This window comes from Ictidomys tridecemlineatus, chromosome 10 (assembly GCF_052094955.1).
Source record: "Ictidomys tridecemlineatus isolate mIctTri1 chromosome 10, mIctTri1.hap1, whole genome shotgun sequence".
NCBI classification, from domain to species: domain Eukaryota; kingdom Metazoa; phylum Chordata; class Mammalia; order Rodentia; family Sciuridae; genus Ictidomys; species Ictidomys tridecemlineatus.
The window spans coordinates 30,643,428-30,668,066 of record NC_135486.1 but is presented as its reverse complement, the minus strand read 5'-3'; the positions used below and the strand labels follow the sequence as shown (position 1 = coordinate 30,668,066).

At 46.2% G+C, this 24,639-nt stretch overlaps 1 protein-coding gene across 5 annotated transcripts in view; it reads right to left on the bottom strand.

Annotated features, from left to right (window-relative positions):
- Positions 1 to 24,639, bottom strand: part of Lgr6 (leucine rich repeat containing G protein-coupled receptor 6) — a 121,783-nt gene that overhangs the window by 41,809 nt on the left and 55,335 nt on the right. For all 5 annotated transcript variants that reach the window (XM_078022591.1, XM_040277176.2, XM_078022590.1 and 2 more), the window contains one exon: positions 3,165 to 3,380. In XM_078022591.1, the coding sequence (XP_077878717.1) occupies positions 3,165 to 3,380 (216 nt within the window). The remainder of the gene's footprint in view (positions 1 to 3,164; positions 3,381 to 24,639) is intronic.

Genomic DNA, 24,639 nt, shown 5'->3' with positions numbered 1-24,639 from the left:
CAAGGAATTTAACAAAGATTGGACGCTGCCTCAAAATATATCCCCACCCTTCACCATCCCACCAAAATAGGGGACAGAACCTAATTCATCCTTGGTACTCAGTGCACACAGTGAAGCTTGGAGGGGAGAACCAACGGAGCCCAAAGACGATGCTGCCAGAACAGCTGAACAGCTCCCCACACACAGTCAGAAAAAGGAAAATATCACTAATGAATGAGGAACAGGAGGCAATAGATTACATGTGCCTGTTGCGACAAAACAACCCAAACAGCATTTCAAAGACAGAATTTTTAATGAAAAGAAAATGACCATCCTAGATTAAAAAAAAACAAAACCCTGAGGACCTCAAATCATTATTAAAAGAAAAATTAGTCAATAAATTTGAAAGAAGGAGCAGCAGCATCACTGCTGAAATAAATTTAGTGTCAGAGAGAAAGCTTGAGATAAAACAGTAACTGATCAATGTGATGCAAAGGGAGTCAATCAGAGTAACTGACATTTCTGAAGGAAAGAATCCAAAAAATGAGACTGAGGATATAGTTAAAGACAAAATATGAAAAAAAAAAATCTCCAGGAAGATGAAACCTGCAACTCAAAAGTATACATTGCTCCAGGAAAATTAGATGCAGGATGTCTAATCTTCTGTGACATATTGAAGTTACATTATTAAAGTTCAAGAATTTAAAAACATTTTCAAGCTGTATGTGGTGCATGCCTGGAATCCCAGCAGCTTGGGAGGCTGAGGCAGGAGGATTGTGAGTTCAAAGCCAGCCTCAGAAACTTAGCAAGGCCCTAAGCAACCCAGCAAGACCCTGTCTCTAAATAAAATATTTTTAAAAGGACTGGGGATGTGGCTCCATGGTTGAGCACCCCTGAATTCAATACCCAGCACCACAAGACAAACAAATAAGTAAACTTTAGTCAGAAGAGGAAAAATCACTTCCAAGGGGTAAAAATCAGGCTGGCCTCTAAGATGTTGCTCAGATACCAAGACCACAGGCAAGACTCATCCCTAGATGCGGGGAAGAGGACAGGGGACAGGAGTTTTGTGAGCCTTGGGATTTAAATCTCAGTCAGTTCGAGAGCGGGCAACAGATTCCTGCCCACAGGGAGCCTCTGTTCCAGTAGAGAAAACAGCCCTTGTTTTCTGGGAATAAACGCCCCCTTCCTGAAGGGTTTTTAGTTGTCCCATTTTCTTCATATCCCTATCCCAACTGCCACTAAACTCCACCATTCTAGAGTCTAGTTCTGTTTCAGATTTGCTCCTGCACCAGTATTTTTCCCCCTTAGTCCCTTGTCCCTCCTTATGCCCAGTGGGTCCCCATGCCTCCTAACTCTCCCACAGGCCTGACTTTCATGCCAATACTCTGCCTCCCAGCCAAACTGTGAAGTCACCCATGACTCCTTTTCCTCTTGGTCTCCCACCCTCTGACCCCAGTAAACCAGACCAATTTTCCATTCAAAAAATTGCTTACAGCCTGCCTTTCCTTCTAGGCTTTCTGCCCCCTCCCTAACCTGGACTTTGATGCCTAAGAGCCTCTGAACTGATCTCCCTATAACTGATTTGCCCCTGTTCTCATCCATCCTTCACATCGACTTTCTTAAAATACTCTCTTTTAACTCTGGCCTGAAAGGCTTCAAATTCCCCTCTCTCACTGGCAGATGAAAGCCAAACTCCCTGCCCTGACATTGTGAGTCCCCAAACTCCCATCACTAACCTCTTCTCCACACTCTGCCTGAGGACTCTCTGCTTGCCATATTGGACTATTCACAGGTAGCTGCACACCCCTGACTTCAATGCTCTTATACTTTTTGCTCATCTAAATCCACCATTTTTCCAGGTCCAGGACCAGCTGCACCTCACCTGTGAAACTTCCCTCTCCCCCATTTATAATTGCATCAGCCTCTTTTCTATTCTTATGCTACCGAGAACCAACCTATACTTGCCAACTGGCTATGTTAACATCAGTTATACAACATCTCAGCTATCTGTTCCCACGTTTGTTCTGCTATTGCCCCTTGGGGGAAACAGCTATGTGTCATCATCCTGTGGCTCTTCAGTGTCCACATAGGATCTCTATAAGTACCTGCGGCTGCCCATTTGTCTGAGACCCATGATGAAGTTCTCAGTCTTCCAGTAGTCTCCCATGGAGCCTGACCTCATTCCCTCATGAAGTCACAGGGATACGAGTCTCACCAAAGCTGAGACCAATCACCCTGTTCTGTTGATCCTTCAGAAACATGTCACCAGCTCCCAGGAGTGGGGAGGATGTGATCGTCTTGAGAGAAGTTTGTGCTCCCTAAGAATATTCATCTTAGTTCTCTAATCTCCCAGAACAGAGAATTAGACAAACAAATTAGTGCCTGTCTTTTCATCTCTGAAATATAACTAAGCATCATTCATTCCCTGGCTTGGAAAATCACACCAGATTTCCAAGAGCAGGGAAAGTAATGTTGCCACTTAGCAGAGTCACCAACACACATGTTCCTGTAGCAATTAGTGTGTAACTCAAAGCAATTACACATGACCTCCAAGCCCTTAGTAATTACCCTATGAACTTACCAATCATTCATAGCAATTAGCTGGGAGCTAATTTGCACTCTAAAGTTCCCATTGGGAAGGCAGAGTTCACCCCAGTCCCCAATTCCTGCCAGGGATGCTATCTCCCAGGTAATTACCCTGATGGGGCTTTGCTGTCTAATTACAAGTGATGGCTTTTTTTGCTTCTTTAGATCTACAGAATGAGGTGAATTTATCCCATCTCTGTGCCAGAGTATACGACTGCATCATTTGATCATCAAATATGATAGAAATTAGTTAAGAAATTCTTGTTTTCTATTCCAACTAGCATGGTAGACTTGTTATATGTACATAGTGAGAAAATGATAGCTTAATTCCTGTTTTCTGGTTATAGTATTCTGGCACTATAGTGACTCTTGGAGCCCTTCAATAGGTATAACATCGTTTTACTTCATGATAATCTAATGTGGTCAATGGAGGATAGACATCCTCATCCCTCGTACAAAGGAGAAAAGGAGACTAGGATGTTCAGCAACATGCAGAGAAGAGCAAAGCTAGCCAGGCTTCCCGTCCAACTTGAGAAAACATGCAGCCTCCAGGCCCAGGAGGACGCAGCCAGGGATGGGGCCAGGACAGCACTCACAGCACCACAAGACTGGTGAGGTTCTGGAAGGCGTAGTCAGGGATGTGGCTGATGCGGTTGAGGGCCAGGGTCATGGCCTGCAGGGCAGGAAGATTGTTGAGGGCTCTGACGGGGATCTCTGTGAGTGCATTGTCATCCAGCCAGAGGTGGCGGAGGGAGGACAGCCCCTCAAAGCTCCTTTCTGGGACCAGAGAGATGAGGTTGGCATCCAGGCGCCTGGTGGGAGAGAGGAGGAAGAGGGTCAGTGAAGGGAAGGCTGCAGATCAATCTCTAGTTCAATAATGGCCTCCAAACCATCCTGGGACTAAAGTTGAAACTTGGCTACTATTAACCCTGTATCCCACTTCTTTAAGTTCCCCTGTTTGGTCTCTATGTCAAACCACTTTTTGTTCCTTTTATGCCAGACATTTCTATCTATGATCCTAATTCTTCCTCTCAAACCCAAGGTTGAACCCATAGCCTATTTGTGGATAACCAGTATTTCCCCACCACCCCTCCCCCCAGGCTTCCAAATCTATGCCATGGCTCTCCTGAAGGTGACATTGTTTTTTTTTCAACCTTGTCGACTTTTAGGCCATATAATAGAGATGTCCCCACCATCGACAGTGGGAAATCTCCCTCTGTACCCAACCAAAGAAAAGTGCTTCCCCAAAGACACAAGCCATTCTCTATCACCCACCCCTAGCACCAACTGTTCCTTGTCCCCTCAAGGACCCAGGAGTTCCGGGGGGCTTCTGCCAAAGTCCTGGAGTTTCTTGCTGGGTTGATTGAAACGCTTGGTTTGCTGATTCCCCCAGACAGATGGGAGGTGGTCTTGCCTGTGCACAACCAGAGATTCCAGGCTGACTCAAGGATTTCTGATGTGGTCTGTAGATCCTGGTAGCTCAGCAAACAAGGAGACTGCCTGTCTTCACTTTTTACATGTGTGCTTAAGTTATGATATCTTTTATCAGTGTGCTACTGTCTCTGCCTTCCAGACTGGGACTTAGGCTATCACCCCATGTAGCTGGTCTCATGGGACCCAGATAAGCTGAGCCATGACCCATGGATCTACTCCTGGACTTTATTATCCTGAAGGGGTCTTGGGCCTGAACCATGGCTGTCCCACGCAGGCACACAGGATGAAGGGTAGAGGAGGTGACTTTCTATCATCCCAACAGTACAGATCAATTTGTAGAAGGTGCAGCTTCTTTCTCTTCCCTAAGTCATTTTAGCAGTATCCTCCCTTTCAAGTCTCTTGAACCCCTGGGAGAAACCTCCCCGCCCCCCACCCAAGATCTCCAGCAAGAGAGCTCTGGGTGGACAGACTGACATGCAGACTTGGCAGCAAGTGCAAACTGACCAGGGAATCCCTTGAAAGCTGCAATTAGAGAAGACCCTCCACCCACATCAATCCTGACCTGATGGGACCAAAAACGCTTCAGGGAGCACCCTCTATTGGCAGGGCTGTCACACCAGACAGGGTCCTCTGGTGGTCATCATTCATCCTTCATGGTCTAACTGATTAGATCACCTGGGGATCATTGTGAAAATACTGACTCCCAAGCCCTCCCTGGGAGAGTTCAGAAGGACGGGGGTGGGGCCTGGGAATATGTCCCTAAAGAACGCCCCAGGTGTTTCTAGGCACAGAAAGGCGTGGGGACCACCTCCTCTCAAGAGAGGCTACCATGGGAGCTTCTAGGGGACTTGGACAGAAAACCCTAATAATTCTGTCCCAGAAGCAGTGTTTGAGAAAGGGCAGCTGCTAAGAAGAAAGCATCTGAGTCCTTCCTCCTGGAGCCCTACAGTCCAGTGGGAGCCAGACCGAGAGTCTCAATGAGGCACTATGGTACCTGCCCCATGGTGTCAGGGACTGCCTCCAGGAGAAAGCGGTGTTTACATCGAGAACTGATGGCCAAGCAGGATCAGTCAGGGAGAAGGGGCGGGGGAAGAACTCTAAGCAGAGGCAAGAGTATGTGGGAAACAGGGAGTGTAGCCTTGTAGGGGTCCTGAAAGCACACAGGTAGGGCTTCCAGAAGGAGGAATGAGGGAAAGAATGAGAGAAGTGTACAGAGAAGTTTGAAGGGTCTCATAAGCAATGCCATGTTATAGAAAATAGGAAGCTCCTTGAGAGTTTTGAGCTAAGGAAGGACATGGCTAGATTTTTGCTTTAAAAAGGTCCCCTAAGAGACCATGTAGGTATTGGTTAAGGGTAATATTGGAGGCAGAAGGTCAGCAAAGAGAGAGTTGCTTTCCATAATGATTATGTCCAGAAAGGGGCAGCCATATCCATCTCATTTGCTCTAGAAACTCAGGAAATGAACCTGACTGATGCAGTAGTGTCCAGTCCCCAAAAGCACCCTGTTCTAATGGTAAGCCCTGTTGCTCTTGATCTGGATAGCACAGTGCCTGGAGGGCACAGTTAAGTTATGCAGAGGCTCTGGGGGTCTCTTTAGCATCTCATAAAGTATTCTGCTTCTTTGTTTCCTTCCTGCACACAAGTAACCTCTCATTCCAGCCTCACCCTCAGTGTGCTTGAATTCCTACCAGTCAGAAACTACAGATGGCATATCAGTGTCATCTCACTCCTATCTCCTGCCTATTTAGAAAACCAAGCCTGGAGAATGACAACCACCCACACAGGAAACCGAGACACTGCCTGGCCTTCGTGAAAACTGCATCACCATGCAGCTCACCCAGCCATAGACGTGGTATTCTTTGAAAGAGCTCCATTCCCCTTAATGTTCACATCAGCAGATACTTAGAAGGCAGATCTACCTTGCCTGGACCTTGACCATCGTGGAACAGAGTCTCCACCACATGGCCCTGCTTGAATTTCAGTTCCTTGTGTAGTTACAGCCCCCACTGACTGAGTGTGCATTTATGTTCTAAGAAGGTTTTAAGGATCAAGTCACTTATTTTATTTTCATAATTTGCAAGCTTCACACTCTGCAAGTGAGAAACAATTAGGTATATAAAGGTTAAGTAACTTGCCCAAGGTCAAATATCTGATACATAGTAGAGATGGGATTCAATCCCAGACAATCCAGCTCCAAAGTACACATCCCTAACCATGATGCCATCATTGGCACCCTCTACAAAATTATTGCTTATGTGCCTCACTGATTGCTACACCAACATGGAACCCTCCCAGAATACCTCACCCCCACTCCATCAACAGTCTCTGGCATTTACATACCTGCCTGACCACCCCTTTGAAGAGGCCTAGGGTTATGTAACCCAATTTGGTCATGCTGGCCCCATCATCCCACTCCCACTAGGGCAACAGTGGACATATCCAATTCTTCTCTAGGCCTTTGCTTCACAGCATGTGATACAGGGATGATCCACTTAGTCATCTGTGAGCTTGTTAGAAATGCAGACTCTTAGGCCCCACTCCAGACTTACTAAATCAGAGCCTGAATTTTAATCTAATTTTCAGGTGATTCATTTATTCATAAGTGCATTCATGTTTTAGGGCCTTTTTAAAAAATTAAATTATTGAGTAGTGTTAGTATTAAGTGTGATATCTATTGCAATGTTACTGATGCAAATAAGCAATATATTCCTTAGGTAGAAGTTAATTAAATAAATGTACACAGTCTCATAATTGAACCCTAAACAGAAATTAAAAAGAATGACATGAGACCATCCATCCGATCACTGCAAGAGCTCTTATCCCTCCCCCTTTCACCTGTCACCAGCAGATGTCCACACCATCCTCCCGCCCCTGGGGAGGCCTTCTTAGTGGGGTCACCATCTTAGACAGACCCCTAAGTCCCGAGTCCTGCTTAGGACCACCACAAAGAAAATTTTGAGATGACTTTCTTAAAGAAAGGTAGGGTTTAGACCAGGAGAAGGAAGAAGCAGGATATCATGAGTGAGGGCCTCAAGGCAGGAAAATGCAGGGGAAGTGGGCCCAGATTCCATACCAATCCTTACTGGGTAAAGTGGAGAAGGCCCAGCAGCCCACTGCATGCAGGAGCCAGGGGGCTGGACTGGGGCCTGGCTGTCAGGCAGGACTAGGCCTTGCCCTCTACAACTCCCTGCTGAATGGGTAACTAGAACTTGACTCCCCAAGGAGTGTAATCACATTCCTTCTTTCCTGAAGCCCTGGGCTGGGTGCAGCTCTACAGTGTCAACCAAATAATTATTATTGTTTCTATTTGTTGAGTCTTTGTCATAGGCCAAGTACAGCACCAGGTACAAGCATGAAACTCTCAACCTCATCCTGAGGTAGTTCTTATTAACCCCATTTTACAGAGAAATTAAGCTGCCCAAGGTCACACAGCTAGTGAGCCTCGGAGCTAGAATTTGACCTCAGGCTCTCTGGAACCCCAATCCACGGGCCTCCCCACTGTCTGATACCAGTACTGAGGTGCACGGAGTGGGCAGAAGTGAGAACTTTGCTCACCTATTTGAGAAGGTCCAGGAAATCAGCCCAGAGGCTGAGCTGGCAGAGAGCCCTAGAGAGGCTCATGGGAAAGTGCTATGAGACAGACAGGAAGCTGTTCCTCCACCCGACTGCACATGTGTGAGCACATGTGTGCCTGCACACACGCACTGATGCTCACGCATGTAACCTAGGGTCCTGATCAGTCCCTCTTCTGCATTTGGGCAACCTACAGGCTGGAGAGCTTAGGGAGGGCCTCTTCTACCAGCCTGGGTCAAGCATGGCCCCTGCTCAGGGTGGGCTTCTGTGTCTCCTGTTAGGGAAGGTGAGGCTGCAGGACCTCCAGGCCTCCTTCTGCTCTAGCAGAGAGAGCCCTGGCTCCCCCATCTCCTGCAGTGGTGAGGTGGAGGAGCGGGCTGGGGAGGGGAGGGACCTGCAGCCCTGTTGCTGCTGCTTGTGGGGGTGAGAGGGAGTCCAGGTCTTTCACTCAGGCCAGGTGGACTTGGGAGTGACCCAAGAGCTGAGGAGATATTGCCAGAGATAGGGAATAAAAACACATGCTGTCCATTTAAATTTGAGTTTCAGATAAATAACAAGTAACTTTTAGCATAAATTATGTCCCTTGCAACATTTGGGACGATGCCCGGTGAAATCTGAATTTCAGATAAATGAGGAAACCTTTTTAGTATAAGTAGTTCCCATACAAGATTTGTCTGTTTGTTTGTTTATTACTAGGGTTTTAACCCAGGGGCACTCTACCACTGAGCTACATCCACGGCCTTTTTTGTTTTACTAGCTTATTTTTATTTTGAGAAAGGGTCTCACTGAGTGCTCAGGCTGGCCTTGAACTTGCGATTCTCCTGCCTCAGACTCCGAAGTAGCTGGGTTTATAGGTGTGCACCACTGTGCTTTGCTGAGATTTGTATTTCATCTAGCAACTCCGATTCAGGGAGCTCCTGGGAGTGTGGATGGAATGTGGACTTCACTTTGGACAGATCTAGCAATAGACCCCCTCCTGTGGCACTGGGTTCTTGACTGTACCCCTTTTCCTTCTCCCCTTCTAACAAGGAGACTATCCAGATGAGCCCTGGGGTCCCCAGGGCGATTCATTGATTCCTAAATGCATTCATGTTTTAGAGCCTTTTAAAAAATTAAATTATTGAATAGTGTTAGTATTAAATGTGACATCTATTGCAATAGACAATTATAGGTACTTGACAATTACAGGTCCTGGTGACTTTGTGAGGACAAAACACCCCTTTAGAGGTAGACTCCCCAGAAAACGCAGGGAGGAGCAGGGAGAAAGCAGGAGTGGGGAAAGGATCAACGCCAGCTTCTACCTTCTCCCCTCTCCCCATTCTGGGATGCTGTGATTCTCAGGGTCCCCCAGATGTCAGCACCTTGGCTACAGAGAAGTCCCTCCCCACCTCCTCCTCCTAGTCCTCCTGGTGGGATGGAGTGATCATTGAAGAAACCCTCCCAGCCCCCCTGAGCCAGGGCTCAGGCTCCACTAAGGTCCCCAGCCCTCCAGGGTAGGGGGACCCTCGGTTCTCCTGCCACCTGGAGTTGGAAAGGAGCCGGAGGAGCCTCTGAGCAGCCATCAGAATCCGCCGTTTGAGACTAAGAGAACTTTCTGAGCAGCTCCCCATCAGCAGGTGGGAGAGCTGATCCCATCTCTGGCTTGGCAGGAGGAAGAGAGCAATTATACCAATTAAGCTCTGGAATAAAATCAACAGCGCTTCTCTTTCTCCCACGTGGGCCTTGGCCCCTCGAGTGCTTTCTGATTATAATTCTTACCTGCGGTAATAGGGCAGATTAGCGGGGCCCTCGCGGGCCAGTTCAGGCTTGCCTGTGTGAGGAGAAACAGCAGGGCCAAACTGCTCCTCAGCTCCCCCAGCCTAGGGCTGCGTCTGGGGCAGGGTGGGAGGAAGCGAGAGTGGGAGCCCTTCTCTCCACTACCAAGGGGTGGGTGGTGTGAAAGTCATCTCTCTATAGGACTTTGGGGATTGCTGGGAACATGGAGACCTGGTCCCACTTGACTAAAGTAAGATGAGGACCTAACAGGGAGCAAGATATAGCAGAAGAGCTTGAGGTTAGACAGCAGGAAGTTACTTGCTCATAGTGACCCAGAAGGACAATAGTATAAACTTAGAATCCCATTATATCAGAACCTGAAGGGATCTGCCGGAGTCACCCACTTGAGGAGGCTGTTGGCCTGAGAAATCAAGACAAATGTCCCAATTGGGTGGCATGCTGGACCTCAAACTCTACTTTGCCAATCTGTCTTTCCCAAAATGATGGGGGGAGGGGACAGAAATACTGCAGGAGACACATTTCTATTTGGGAACCAGGGAGCTCTTAACCACCCACAGAGGCCTAGATCGATCTAACGAGCCCTTTCTAGATTGTTTTTCTCTAATCCATCATATCCCACCAGATATTAGTCAAACACGAGACAGAAGGGACAGATTTGGGACTCGCAGTAGACCACCAGCTGACCCATGGATATCACCAGGTATTCTTTAAAAGAAATTGTGGAGAGTTCCAGTGCTGGTACAAACACCTTCTTCCTGAGCACAGGCTGACCTTGAATCTAAAGGCCAATGGACCCCAAAGAAAACCAGGAGGACAGCAGGGGAAGCGGGCCCGGGTCCTTCTCTTTTGTTTCACTCAGGTCAGCCGTGACTTCTTCCCCTCTCCAGCTCTGAGCCTTTGGTTCAAGAAGACACAGAGGTGGGACAGAGATCCTCAGGAGAAGATGGAGGCTGAGGACCAGCACTCATGAGGAAAGGTGGGCCGGAAGGAGGCTGGGGCTCCACTGCTCCTCCAGCAAGAGGCAGATGAGGCTTCCAGAGTTCCCACCACCCCCTGATGTGACCCCTCCACCCTAAGACAATATCTTATGCCAGTCTTAAGACCTGGGGTGTTCCTTTCCCTCATCAGCCCATCGGATTTTTGCAGAGAAAGGACAGACGAGGTTCCATTTCAGATGGAAAGTTCAGAGAAGGGAGCCCCTTGCCATCTGTCCTGCATGGTTTTCTCTGCCCACTTCTTGCCCCAGTTTGTCTACCTCCTTCTCTCTACCCCCCTGAGTAGGACCGGTTTCATAATCTGCAGGACCCAACACAAAATGAGAACGTAAAACCCTGTTCAAAATCATCAAGAATTCCAAGAGGACAATAACAGTATTAACCCAGCACAGGCCCCTCTGAGGTCTGGGCCCGGGCGGGATGCAGGCTCAGCCCATGAAGTCAGTCCTGCTCCCGACCCCAAAACTCCTTCAAAGTTGTGGGCCAGGCCTTCTCCTGTGTATGTGAGGGGGAGGGAGAGGTTGGCAGGGGAGTGACCCTGAGGACCAGAACTGCTCATTTGACCTAAGGTTATTGTCTGCCCTGGGCCAAGGGCTGCATTTTCATCCCTAAACCCCGCCTCAGCACAGTATAGGCACAGAACTGACTTTCAGTAGAACATGGGGAAGGAAGAGAGGGAAGAAAGCAGGAGGGGGCTCATGTTCTGGAGCTGGAGAAAAGGATAGGGCAGAAGGGGGAGGATATTAAAAAAAAAAAAAAACCCTCAGCCACTATGGAAATGGTTATTCTGTAGGGAAAATATTTCACGTGGGAGCCGTTGATTGCCTGGAGGAACCAACAGCCCTGACCAGGAGCCTGCCAGAAAAGGTGAGGGTTCCAGCAGGGAGCAGGCTGGCACCTGCAGAGTGGTGAGGAGGGGCCCCCACTCCTGCACCAGCACCGGCCACCAGTGCTGTCAACCTTTGCTGGGAGGGTCATGGGACCCCAAGATGGGAGCACTCCCTGCCCGTGCCTTGGTTCTGCTTGGCAAGAGGGTTCTCCTTGGTTCTCTCTTGACCAACTAGAGACCAAGCAGTCTGCATCCATGACACAGCCGCGTATTCCTGTGCCTTTGCACACAATGACACCCCTGTTAAGTTCCCTTACAGAGGCTGCAATGTGCCTCCTGCAAAGGCCCTTCACGGTTTCTTGAGGGCTCTACAAAGCCCCTACCCTCCCAGCTCCCTCCCCCAGTGCCTATCAGGTCCTCTGAAATGCCCCTCACTACAGATGATGTCAATCAATAAAATAAATCCAATAAATGTTCACCGAATGCCTACTCTTATGCCAGCACTCTGCTCAGTCGGGGGTCCCAGCTTGAATAACAAGAGTCCCTCTCCACAAAAGCTCTTAGACCATTTAATTTATTACCTAATAAAACAACATTAAAGCCTTCGCTAACATTTAGTGAGAAATAGCTGGTTAGCCGGTGTGCTGGATGTTTTACACATACAATCATATTTAATCTTCCCCAGCCCCATGGACTAGGCACCCTATTATTCCCCCTTTGCATGCAGAAAAGGAGGCTCAGGGAGGTGAAGCCATCAGTCTGACTCCAGAGCCTTTGGCTTTAAACCTGTGGCTAGACTGAGACACACACTTTGAGTGTGTGGGAAACACTCTGAGAGCTGGGACACACTCTTTCAGCCTGGGGGAATCCAGGAAGGCCTCCCAGAGGAAGTGAAGCTGGAGCTGGCTCTCAAAGGTAGGAGGAGTTTTCTTAGGGAAAGAGAAAATACATGAGGCGGAAATAACAGAATGAGCAAAACCCAGAGCAGGAAGGTACTTTGTGAATAGTCAGCGTTTGGAAGTGCATGAGAAGGGGCCGGGCCAGGTAGGGGAAGGTGGAGAAGGGCAGATTACGGTAGAGCGACTGTTGAGTTGTATTTTAGGAAGACGATCAAGGCCACAGGGTTGAGGCTGGGTCAGGTGGGACAGGTTGGGGCAGAAGGTGGGAGGTGGTGGGATGCTGGTTCAAGTGCATGAGTCAGAGCTGTTTTCCTAGGAGGAGGTAAGGGTCTTGGAAGACAGGGCCCAGGAGAGTGGAGAAGGTGGAGTCAGGGAAAGTGGGAGGAACCAAGGAAAATTATGCTAGTTTCCCAAGGCTAAAACCCCATCTATGTACATAACCCATAATCCTAGGCTGCTCAGGACAAAGGGTTGGCTCTCAGGGGCCACGACTCTGGAACACCATCTGTGATGTGTGTGTGAAGTGTGTTCCCCACCCCAGGCTCCCAGGTCAAGGGGCCATGGGAGGCCGGAGAGGTCACCCTTGCCCACAGCCAGTGCACCTTATCCTTGTCCTAGGATGGTTTAGGGTGCTGGAGGGAAGAGCTGGGGAACCCTTGAACCAGGGATCTTCATCTTCAAGTGGCCACCACACAATCTGGGCTTTTGATAAGCTTTCCCTTATTAAGACTTGAGCAGCAGAGCTTGTCCTGAAAGGCCCTTCCCTCCCTACAGAGAGACATCTGTCAGCTAAGGGGAGTAGCACCCGCAGAGGCCCTTAGGGAATCAGGTTTTGGAGCTGCACCCCAATCAGGACCTAGATAGAGTAAACAAACCCAGAACCCACGTGATGGTGCTCCACCCCCAGTTCCAGGAAGTTCTTCCTCAAGCACCTTCTCTGTGCCAGGTACCAGCACCTGTGCAGTCAGGGCAGCAAAGGCCTCCCCAGGCCCACCAAGGACGAATGTAGGGTACTATATGGTTTTGGTCTCCTCAGAAACATCACTGTCCTATGGAGCTCTGTGAAGAGAGAAAGAGTACTGTCCCAAATCGTAGCCCCTAGGCACATGTGGGTATTGAGCACTTCCAATGTGGCTGACATTACTGAGAAACCAAATTTCATTCATTTTAATTGACACAGGCAGCTAGTGGCCATCATCCTGGACATCTCTAAGAAATTAGCTAAGCTCTATGCAATACCTTAGGGACAGTGAGATAACTTGAGATTTGGTTCCAGCCCTTGAGGAACTCATAGTGCATCAATGAAGATAAATAAACAACCAATTGTGATGCAGTGTGTGTGCGCTCCTGTGTCAGAGAGCAGGAGGAGTGTGTCTGGATGTGATGTGCACTGAGAACTGAAGGAATAAAATGAACCATGCAAATCATTAGGCCAGGAAGGGCAGGACAGGCTTCTGGGCAGAGGTAACATTTTTTTTTTTCCAGAAAAGGTGACATTTGAAGAATACCTGAATTTTTACCAGGTGGACAGGGGAGTGAGCATTTCTGGCAGATAGAAAAGTATGTGCAGAGATGCTGGCCAAAGCCCAACATGGGAGAGTGGGGGGGCGGGTGCAGAGGTACCGGCTAAGGTGGAGAGTGAGGAAAGAAGAGCTTGTCCATTGGGAAGAGAATGTGCTGGTCCCCAAGGGCTTGTAGCAATTGGGAGATTAAAGATTGAGAAAGACAACTCTGTTGGGGCTCTGTTACTTTAGGTGCCTCCTGTTCCTGTGTTAGTTTCTATACCTGTATGAGAACAGGTTAGCTTAAGGGTCCTTGTGGCTCTGTCCTTCTAAGACTAGAAGCCTTCTTTGGACAAATTCTTCTGTTCTGTGTCCCTGTGTCCCCAAGACAGGGAGCTTGCTGAGCAGGCCCCCTGTGATGTCATATAGGGCCCTAGCAGCCAACTCCACCCCACGTCCCATGAGCATCTCAAGATGACTAAAATTCACCATTTGGACAATATTCCTTTTTTAGAATATAGAAGTTGCTTGCTATTGTGTGGTTTTTTTTTTTTAATCTGGCAAGTATTATTCAGTAAGCTTTTAGTGGAGAACAGCTTTTTGAGAGAAGCTTCTGAAAATGAGACCCAGACTTGGAATGCAGGGAGCTCTGGACCTAAGTGCTGGGAAGGATGTCAGCAGAGGTGGAGGAAGGAGAGGCCAGCTTTGAACCTTTGAATGACTTTACCCAAATGCGCACTTTGATTTGGGGCCCGTCTTTCCCCAAAATTTGCTCATATGGGATTTTAGATCTGTATTTCTTATTGATCAATTTATGGGCGCTGAGCTCAGTGGTAGAGCACTTGCCTAGCATGCGCCAGGCCCTGGGTTCCATCCTTAGCACCACAAAAAAAAAAAAAAAAAAGAAAGAAAGAAAATTATGGGGACTGCCAGCACTATCCAGAGAAGTGCTTTCTGAGAATAGACCATAGCCACAGAAATGAAAACTGAAAGGACCCCTCTCAACCAGGGAATCCTGAAGGGCCAAGTGACTTGGCCAGGGCCAAAGTAAAGACATGGCAGAGCCAGAGAAGGTAGTGGCCTTTGAGTCTGGGGTTCTTTGAGTCTAGTGCCCCCTTCTCCCTGCTCTTGTCTCTGGGGAGGAGAAGCTGGTTTTTAACCCTTGCCCAATAGACAGTGCTACAGGGTTAACAGCAGACACCCTCCCCAGGTCTCGGGCTCAAGTCCCATGAGCCACTTCTCAGCGGCATCCAACACTTGGGTCCCTTCCTGTGGGTCCCAGCAGTGACTTTCCACATCCAGAATCCACCAGGCCCTCAGACAACACACTCAAGTTCTGAAGAATCCAAAAACCAAAACTCTTGGGAGCCAGAGCCTGGGCCCTCTTGGGGGATGGGTCCCATGGTGACAGAGAGCATGGGGAGCCGAGAGGAGCTGAGTGAGCCATCAGGAGCTTGGAGAGAGAACACAGGCTTCCCTGCACGGGTGGGCTGAGGCAGTAGACGGGGCCACCCCTTTTTGTTCCCAGCTGGGATTGAGAGGAGGGTAGCCGAGGGCTCCAGCATCCGGTTTCTCTCCCACTTCCTTCACAGGGAAGGTCCGGGTTTGCTGGAGGAAAGGGACTGTACCAATTCTGATGTACGCCACCTAATAAGATCCTTCCCCTCTCACTGTCAGCCTTCCAATAGATCAAAACAGGGATATTAAAATGAAGGCAATTCCAACTTGTTCTCCGGGCCATGCTAATGCCCAAGCCACCCTTCCCTCCATCTGTCAGGAGAATTGATGGGTGTGCAAGAGCCCCGGGAGGCAGAGAAGCCGCTTCCTTTGTACACATCAAAGGAGGATACCTGAGTCTTCCTGCAAGCCATTCCTTGTGTTCTATTCGGCAGCAATATATAAAAATAATTAGGCGCCTCCAGGAGGGAGGCAGGCGGGAGACTGTGTGTCCTTCAGGAGCTGCCCTGAAGACACAGACCTACAGATCTGGGCACAAGGCCAGCTTTGTGGGTGACAATCCCGGAATCCTGGGGCGGGGACTACAAAAAGCCATCTCATCTATCCCCCGTCCTCCAGCCATTGGATTCCAGACACCAGGCTGGTTTCTGGGGACCTTTCTGGCTGTCTGACGTGTGTTTGGGAGCTGGGTCCTGCGGTTGCCCCGGGCCTGGATGCCTGCCCTTGGCGAAGGCAGCTGTGGTTGGTGGAGAAAGAGGCAGACAGGGATTTTCCTAACTTTTCTCCCCAGACTCAGAGCAGTGATGTCAGTGGCTCAGGGAATATAAGTGACATGCCCTTATTTTGAAGACACGATTAGTAGACCCTATAGTAATGGCATCAGGAAAAACCAAGTCACATATGAACACTTCCAAAGGTACCAAGAGAGAAGGGGAGAAGAAGTCAGCAGGGAAAGCCCATATTTGCTCTGGTTTACCTCACTCAGGGTTCCCGTCCTTCCCACAGTTTATTTCTCCTCCTTCATTCCAGAGAGCTTCCGACTCTCCGTGGATCTATGTGAGAACTGGAGAAGTCAGGTCTTCGTGATAAGAATCCTCTCCTCTTCAGTCGCCCTGCCTCCATCCCTCCACCCATCCCTACATAAACTCACACAGGCTACACAGTCATCCCCCCGTCCATGTTGTCATCTTGTTTGTCTCTTGCTCAGAATCATCTATAGCTTCCAGGCAACTCCAAACTCTTGAGCTTGGCCTTCGAGATCCCTTCCCTGAAAAGATTCTCTCACTAGCCTCATTTCTGAGAAGGTCCTTCCAATCATCCATTTCATCTGCAAATATGCCTCTCTGGGTGCCTCCTTGTTTAAGAGTCCATGGTTATTCATCCCTCTATCTTTGCAGAGGCCGCTGCTCCTGTTTCTCTCTCCTCTCTTCAAAGCTCTGCTTAAAATGCCTCTTCCTAGAGTCTCTGACCTGACCCTCATGTTTCTGTTCCCTCCTGTACTCAGCCTCTCCTCCTGATTGACTGACCCCTAAGCACCCTCCACACCCCCACCCTGTGCCAAAGCATTGACACACAGGGAATCTGGACAGAGTCCCTCTCCTCCAACCTAGTAAGGAAAGGAAGGGAACAAGTTAAACACACTCAAAATGCGTGCAGCTAAAAGGGAGGGAAACCTAACAACCTTCTTACTAAACACATGTGAAGTACAAGGGGAAAGAATGAAAACTGAGACTTGGACCAAAAGTAACACTTACCCAGAATCTGACATCTCTGCTAACCCTGAGTTCAGTGGGACCAGGGAAGATAGCTGATAATGAGTGGTGTTCCTGTTTTGCCTTGTGAGACAGAGCAGCACCGTCCCCATAAGATAGAAGATGAGAAAAGACCTCCGCGTCCGTCTATTTTGAATCAGAATCCCAAAACTGAACCCAATATCAATGATACTTTTTGAGGCCAGTATACCATCCACCCTACCACCCCAGCCCAGATTTCTGTATTCACTCAGAGACTTCAACTTCTAGAAAATACTGTGGAAGGAAGGAGGGGAAGGGTCTGGAATTGGCACCTTTATCCTGGGAGGTGGTCTTACTCAAGGCAACGGCTGTGATAGCCCTGGTGGCTATATATCCTGAGGTAAAGCAGAGCTTCTCTATTTTGGCACCCCAGTCACGTCACCTAAGGAACTTTTCAAAACACTGATACCTGGGTCTAGCCCCAGAAATTCTGTCAAAGGCTCAGGGTGAAGATTAAGGTGTTCACAATTTCCTCTGGTGGTTCTAATGTTTGGCCAAGGTAGCAAATCACTGGTATGGAGAGTCTGATTCACACCCTGGTGAAGACAATCAGATAACCAATTACTGGGCGAAGGATAAGATTCCATCAGATATCAAAGTTAATCCACATGAATATCTGCTTAGACACTAAAAATTGGCCTGGGAATTGTGCATGCCAACCTGCTTTCCAGCTATAAATCTGAGAAGCCCTGGGAGGACAGAAAGCAAAGCCATGGGAAATTCACATCACCTCTCTAGTGACATTTAGTACTTCTAAATATGATTTTTTTTTTTTTTAGTACCAGGGATTGAATTCAGGGGCTCTCAACCACTGAGTCACATCTCCAGCTCAGGGCCTCACTAAGTTGCTGAGTTTGGCTTTGAACTTGCTATCCTCCTGCCTTAGTCTCCAGAGCCACTTGGATTACAGGCGTGCATCACCACGCCCAGCAAGATTTTTTTTTTCTATCCAAAGAAAGGAGAAAAAAGATATTTACACACTCCTAATCATAGTAGCATTATTCACAACAGTCAACAGGTGGGAACAACCCAGTATCCATCAATGGGTGAATTAATAGACAAAATGTGAGCTACGTGTACAAAAAAATATTTCGTATAAAGATGAGAAAAAATTAAAAAGCAATTTTTTAAATTCTGAAAAAAAACAGTATTTTTTTTAAATACAAGGAAGAGGTAATAGCATCATGCCAGAAGATCACATCTTTGAAATGGGATAGAAGTTATTTAGCATCCTCAATAAGGTATAAATAATCATGACCTCTGTGAAATTGGAACAAAAAATGCATAAAAAAGAAAAAGAAGTGGAGACAGAACTACAGTATAAAATAGAAAAAATAAAGGTGCATTTCAAAGACTACTGGAAATGCCAACAGAGCTAGGTGGGCTGTGGGCAGCTTGCAGGAAAAGGAAAGTTAAAAGAGCAAATTCAAATTCACATTGTAAGTGATAAAGAATAGAATTGGCTCCACAAAAAAAAAAAAAAAACTGAATAAGCAATGGGAAATCAAACATGAGATGCTCTCTTTGAAGTTGGAATAAAAGGACAAAGAGATGAAAGTTATAAAAATGAAGATGAGGCAAATAGGAAAGATAATTGAATTTTGAACTTAAGAACTGCAGGTATTCTCAGAGGATTAAACCAGAGCAAATGGAACAGAAACAGAAGCACACAATTGTTATAAATTTAAAAAAAAATTTTTTTGAAGCTGAAAAAATAATACCAATTTTAAATGCTCATTGTGTTACAAACAAACCAAATGAAAAAGATTTATGCTGACACATAGTCTGGCAAATTTTTCAGTTATAAAGGCAGGGGTTGTAGCTTGGTGGTAGAGCGTTTGCCTAGTACATGTGAGGCATTGGGTTCAACCCTCAGCACCACATAAAAATAAATAAATTAAATAAAGGTATTATGTGCATCTACAACTAAAAATATATATTTTAAAATTTTTTGGTTGTAAAGATAAAGAAAAAGAACTCATATGCACCTATAAAGAAGAAACATGCTGTCCTCAGAGAAATAAAATGGTAAGGCTGACCTCAGAAATTTCTGATACACTACATATTAGAGAGAAAATGATGCTGTATCTATAGAATTCTGAGAGAAAAAAATAGATCACGAGTCAAGAATTTTTTTTTATTGAGTTAGTTGGACTATTGTTTGTGAAGTCCACAAAAATATATTAAGCATGTAAGGGATTGGAAAATAGAGTAGCCCTGTATTGTTCTTGGCTCAAGGAAAAATTAAAGACATAAAAGAGGCAATCAAGGGAGATAACAGAGAACTCAAGAACGAGGAGTACTTGACTTCCATCTCTAGACGAGATGGAGCCGCAGGAACTGGCCCACCCCTCTGCCACCAGAAAACCACTGGCTTCAGGGACTGGGCAACAGGCAGCACTGGACAATGATTCCAGAGAGAAAAGAGACAAATGGTAGAGCTGTAGGACTGCCCTAGCTTGCTGCCCAGAGAATGCTTCCAGGCTTCCTCAAGAAGAGAGGGAACCCAAACAGAACCTGGGTTCACTCCGAGTTGAGTTGAGGAGATGGCGTTCAGAGTTTGGAGAATCCAAGATGGACTCAACGTGAGACAGAGGAGTCCTAAGGAGAGAGAGAAGGATGAGGAGGAGGAGGAGAAGAGAACAAATGGAAACAGCAGCTAAACATTAAGAAAGAAAGTATAAAACGTGATGGAAGGGAGACAAAACGCATCGTTTCCATTTTTCCCAGAAGAGAACCGTTTCCTCAAAAATCACTGCATTTATTAGCAGAGTGAAAAAAGATTTTAATGACATGGATGATTTTCAGGAAAATATAATGCTTCAACTAAGAAATAGAAAAACAGATGAAATCAAACACTAAAGAATAAACGAGAAACATTACCAAAGAATTTGCTTCCCAGAACCCAAAGTTTCTGGGACCAGGCAATTTATCACTAAACTGCTCCAAACTTTCAAGTAAGAAACAATTCTCATTAATAAGCTAGAGTTGTGGATCAGTGGTAGAATGCTTGTCTAGCATGTGTGAGGCCCTGGGTTCAATCCTCAGCACCACATAAATATAAAGGCATTGATTTACTCAGTTTAACTTAATAACAAAAGCTACCAAGGATAGCACAGAACACAAGATATAGCTCATTGTCATTTATGAATATTTTAATAGGATTTAATTATTTAAATATCACATTCTATTACCCAGCTTCAAGTATTTCATTATAGTAACAGAAAATGAACTAAGACAACAAACACCCTAATACTTTCCTAAATTTCCAAAAATGAGCAGGAGACAATAGTGAAACATCTCCTCCCCACCAGTGATAGCCACCAAAAACAAACAAACAAAAAAATTCATAAACAGGAAGACTCAATAAACTTCATGAGCTAAATCTAACAAGAAATATAGCAGTCCTTGCCAGGTATGCTGAAGACCTACAGACTCAGTCAACTGAGGCAGGAGAATCACAAGTTTGAGGTCAGTCTCAGCAATTTAGTGAGGTCTTGAGCAACTTATAGAGACTATCTCAAAATTAAAAGAGATGAATGGATAAGGAAAATGTGGTATATATACACAATGAAATATTACTCAGCCATAAAGAAGAATGAAATTATGGCATTTGCTGGTAAATGAATGGAATTGGAGCCTCTGAAGCTATGAGAAAGCCAGTCCCCAATGTTTTCTCTGATATGTGGATGCTAACACACAATACGGGTGGGGGAGGAGGGAAGAAGAGAAGTTCATTGGATTAGACAAAGGGGAATGAAGGCAAGGGAGAGGGCACAGGATTAGGAAAGACAGTGGAATAAATGGAACATAACTTTCCTAAGTTCATATATAAATACTTGACCAGTGAAACATCACATCATGTACAACCACAGAATGGGATCCTAATTAGCACAAGTTATACTCCATGTATGTATAATATGTCAAAATACACTGTACTGTCATGTATATATAAAAAGAACAAATAAAAAAAAATAAAAGGTCTTGGGGATGTAGCTCAGTGGCAGAACATACCTGGGTTCAACCCCCAGTACCAACAACAACAACAACAACAAAAAAAAAACAAATGAAATATATGGGTCCTTAGTGAAAAAAGCTAGAACTACAGAAAGATTACCAAGATATATAAAATATGTGGGGTTTTTGTTGTTTAGGTGCTAGGGATCAAACCTAGAGCCAAGCGGCAAGTGCTCTGTCACTAGGCTACACCCCCAGGCCCCTAAAAGATGTTCTGAATTAAAAGAAATAATAAATTTGTAAAGCCTCTACAATTCAATTTATAGGCAATGTAATTACAATTGAGATCCCTAAGGCACTTTTTTGGCAGGGGAGTTGGGGGCACTCTCAAGAAATAAAACTAAACTCATATCATAAAATAGAAAGTGAGAAAAATAGACAGGGACTTAATTAAAATCCACAGAGGAATTGTCAGAGCTAATAAACAAGTACAGAAAAGTTGTATCAATATTCAAAACTCATTAGTATTTATATACACTTGCAATGAGCAACCTGGAAAAGGAAATAAGAAAAACGATTCCATTTATAATAGCACTAACAAGGATAAAATACCTAGGAATAATTTTTTTTAAAAAAGTGCAATGCCTATACTCTAAAAGCTATAAAATATTGTTGCAAGAAATAAAAGAACACCAAAAAGTAGAACTAACCTAATTGTCCATCAACTGATATGTAGATAAAACAAAATACGATTTAGCCATGTGAAAGAATATTATTCAGCTATTAAACTATCAAAAGGAACAAGGTAAAAAATAATAACAATAAAAAATAAAAGAAATAAAGTACTGATACATGCTAATAAGACATGGATGATCTTTGAAAACATTACGTGAGGTTTTAAAAGCCATGCAGAAAAAGCTACATGTTGTGTAACTCTATTTATAAGAAATGTCCAGGATAGAACGATCCAGAGACAGACAGTCAATAAGTGGCTGTCAGGGAGTGGGGGAAGGGAGATGGGGAAGGACTGTAATTGAGCAAAGTTCGTCTTTGGAGGGTGATGAAAATGTTTGAGAGTTAGTAGGAATGGTTGTCCAACCTTATAAGTACACTAACAACTGCTGAATTGCATACTTAAAAGAGTGAATTTTCTGCTGTGTGAATTATATCACCGTTTTCAAAAACATTTAGAAGTTAAAATTCTTAAACTAGTGATAGAGTTTGAAGAGACTACACCAGACTCCAACATAAGGTACTATCATGTATCATACAGGACGCACATGTGTTCGGAAGAGTCCGTGTGTTCACAGAGAAACACACAGAAATGTTAACGAGCGTTGTGTCTGGGTGGTAGGATGGTGGATGATTTTTATTTTCTTCTTTTTATTTTTTGTATTTTCTAAATTTTCTACAATGAGTCAGAACAAAAATAAACATGTTTTTTAAAAACAAAGTGCGTCAGTGTATAATTAAGTCCCAGGCTGTTGGAGTGCTGGGACAAGGGGGGCCAGCAAGGGAGTGCTCCACAGAGCCTGCAGCCAGAGCAGAGAAGGGCACTGAGGAGGGAAAGATTTGGGAGTGTGCAGTGGGAGAAAACTCATTTGCTTCAATCCACTTTCCCTGCAGCCCATCCTTCCCTGGATCTCCTACCTAATCAGCCCCCAGGCCCTGTCATTGGAATCTCAAGGCTTTGTCCTCTCAACCTGCCCCAATGGCCATTGCTATAATCCAGGTCTTATCCTGCAGTGGTCTCCAACTAGCCTCACATATGACCCCCAGCAGAGACTCTGGGGTCCACAGTCAGGCAGGCAGCACTGTAAGCGCAGGAAGCTAGGCCTGCACCAAATCAAGCTGCTGTGCTCCAGATCCAAAGTCCTTTTCTTCCTACGCCCCCAAGTTACTGCCTTTACTCTTTGCCCGGGCTCTTCCTCTCCTAGCAAATCTGCCCTTTCATCTGCACCAGTTCAACTCCTCTTCCACCTTCAAAACCTAGCACAGCACCTGGCACATAGCTAATGGCCAACGAATGCTAGCTGCTGTCCTTCCCAGGATGCTCTGGACCTCTCATAGGCACCTGCTTTATTCTAGCACCAGCTGTTTGTGAACATGCCTTGAACCTCTCATTTGATGATAATCGCACTGAACGCAGGTGCATCTCAGTGAAGGTGCCCAACACAGATCTTCAGGATGAAAAGGCCATAGAAGGAATGATCCTAGGGCATCACTGCTGTAGTAATTGACTACCCAGAAGCCCAGTCCTGAGCTCAAGGGTTGGAGAAGCATCTGTCCTTTTCTGGACAATCTAGTTTTGCAGGAAAGTCTGGCGGGGGAAGGTCCCAAATCCTTGCCCCTGGAGTCTATCATACTCTGGGTCCTCAAGCCAGGGTTTCTAGAACTGAGCTGCCCAAATGATCTAACCTCAGTGCCCCCTCACAGTGGAAATTGATGATACCATAGAAGTCAGTTCTAGAGATTAGTCCAGCAGTAACACTTGTATCAGGAGCAGCAGTTACTGTGGTTGTATCTGGTACTGTGCTGTACCTAGTGCCCAGTCCCTCTCTACATCATCTCATGAATCTTCAAAATGACCACTTCATTATTCCCAGTGTACGGAGGACAGAACTGAGGCTCAAAATGTTTAGACAATTTGTCTGGGATGTTTCATCTAGAAAATGACCAAGCTAACATTCAAGGAAGAGCAGCAGCCATTTTCAGAGAAAGACCCTAAAATTCCATAGCATCCTTTCAGCTGGAAGGAGACAGATTCCCCAGGCTGCTGCAATCTAGAGTCTCAGGCTGAGCCAGAACCCAAGCATGCAGGTCCCCGGGTCAAGTTCTCCCAGGCTGGATATGGTGAAATGAAGGGGTGGGTGAGATGCCCAAGCTCGAGCCTGGTGCAGTGCTCAACCCCTGCAATTGCTCCCAAGGCTTACCCCTTCCCCTCCTCACTGTGAAAATTCAGAGCAACTTGGACACAGTCAGATTTGAATGCTTGTCAGGTCTTACTAGGAGGAAGGACCTGGGCTGGGCATGGAGCTCTTTCTCAGAACTCACCAGATTTCCCAAAAGCTCACTATTTAGTTTCCTATTTGGCAATTCCTAAAGGGTATTGCTCGTCTGTGCCCACGCCATTCCCCTCGCTGTCTCCCTGAGTTCTGACACGTTCTTCTCCGTGCTGTTGGCCACAGGTAGAGTTGGCAGAGTCAGGGTCCAGCCAGGTATTTGTCTCAGGTGGTGTTGGCTGAAGTCCAGAGCAATCCTCCTGCAGAGCACCCACTGGACCTTTTGGTTATCAGAGTGCTTGGGTTCATCACATGAAGCCCAGGGCCCACACCCACTTTACAGATGGAAAAGTGAAGACTAAGAGATGAGAAAAAAAGTTAGGAAGACTGAAAACCTCTGGCTCTGGTACTTAGTGTTCCTCTGTGCCCATCAGGCCTCAAGTTCAGACAGAACCATTCTAGGGGGACTTTCTAAGGAGGTGAGTACTGTATCCACGTAGGCAGTAGAGACAAGTTTGGGCAGAAAGGAAGGGGAAAGCAGCCTCGCCTGAGAAACAGCTTAAGCCAAGGCTTGGAGAAAGAAGAGGATGGGTTTGAGGCAGAGGGAGAGGGGACAGGTTTCTTTGCTGAAATAAAGGGCAGGGATATCGGAGTGAAAGCAGAAGTACCTAAAAGAAAATTCTGCCCCAGGGATATCCAGTGGTTTCTTTTCTCTCTCTCTCTCTCTCTCTCTCTCTCTCTCTCTCTCTCTCTCTCTCTCTCTCTCTCTCTTTCTTACCAGGAATTGAACTCAGGGGCACTCGACCACTGAGCCACATCCCCAGCCCTATTTTGTATTTTATTTAGAGACAGG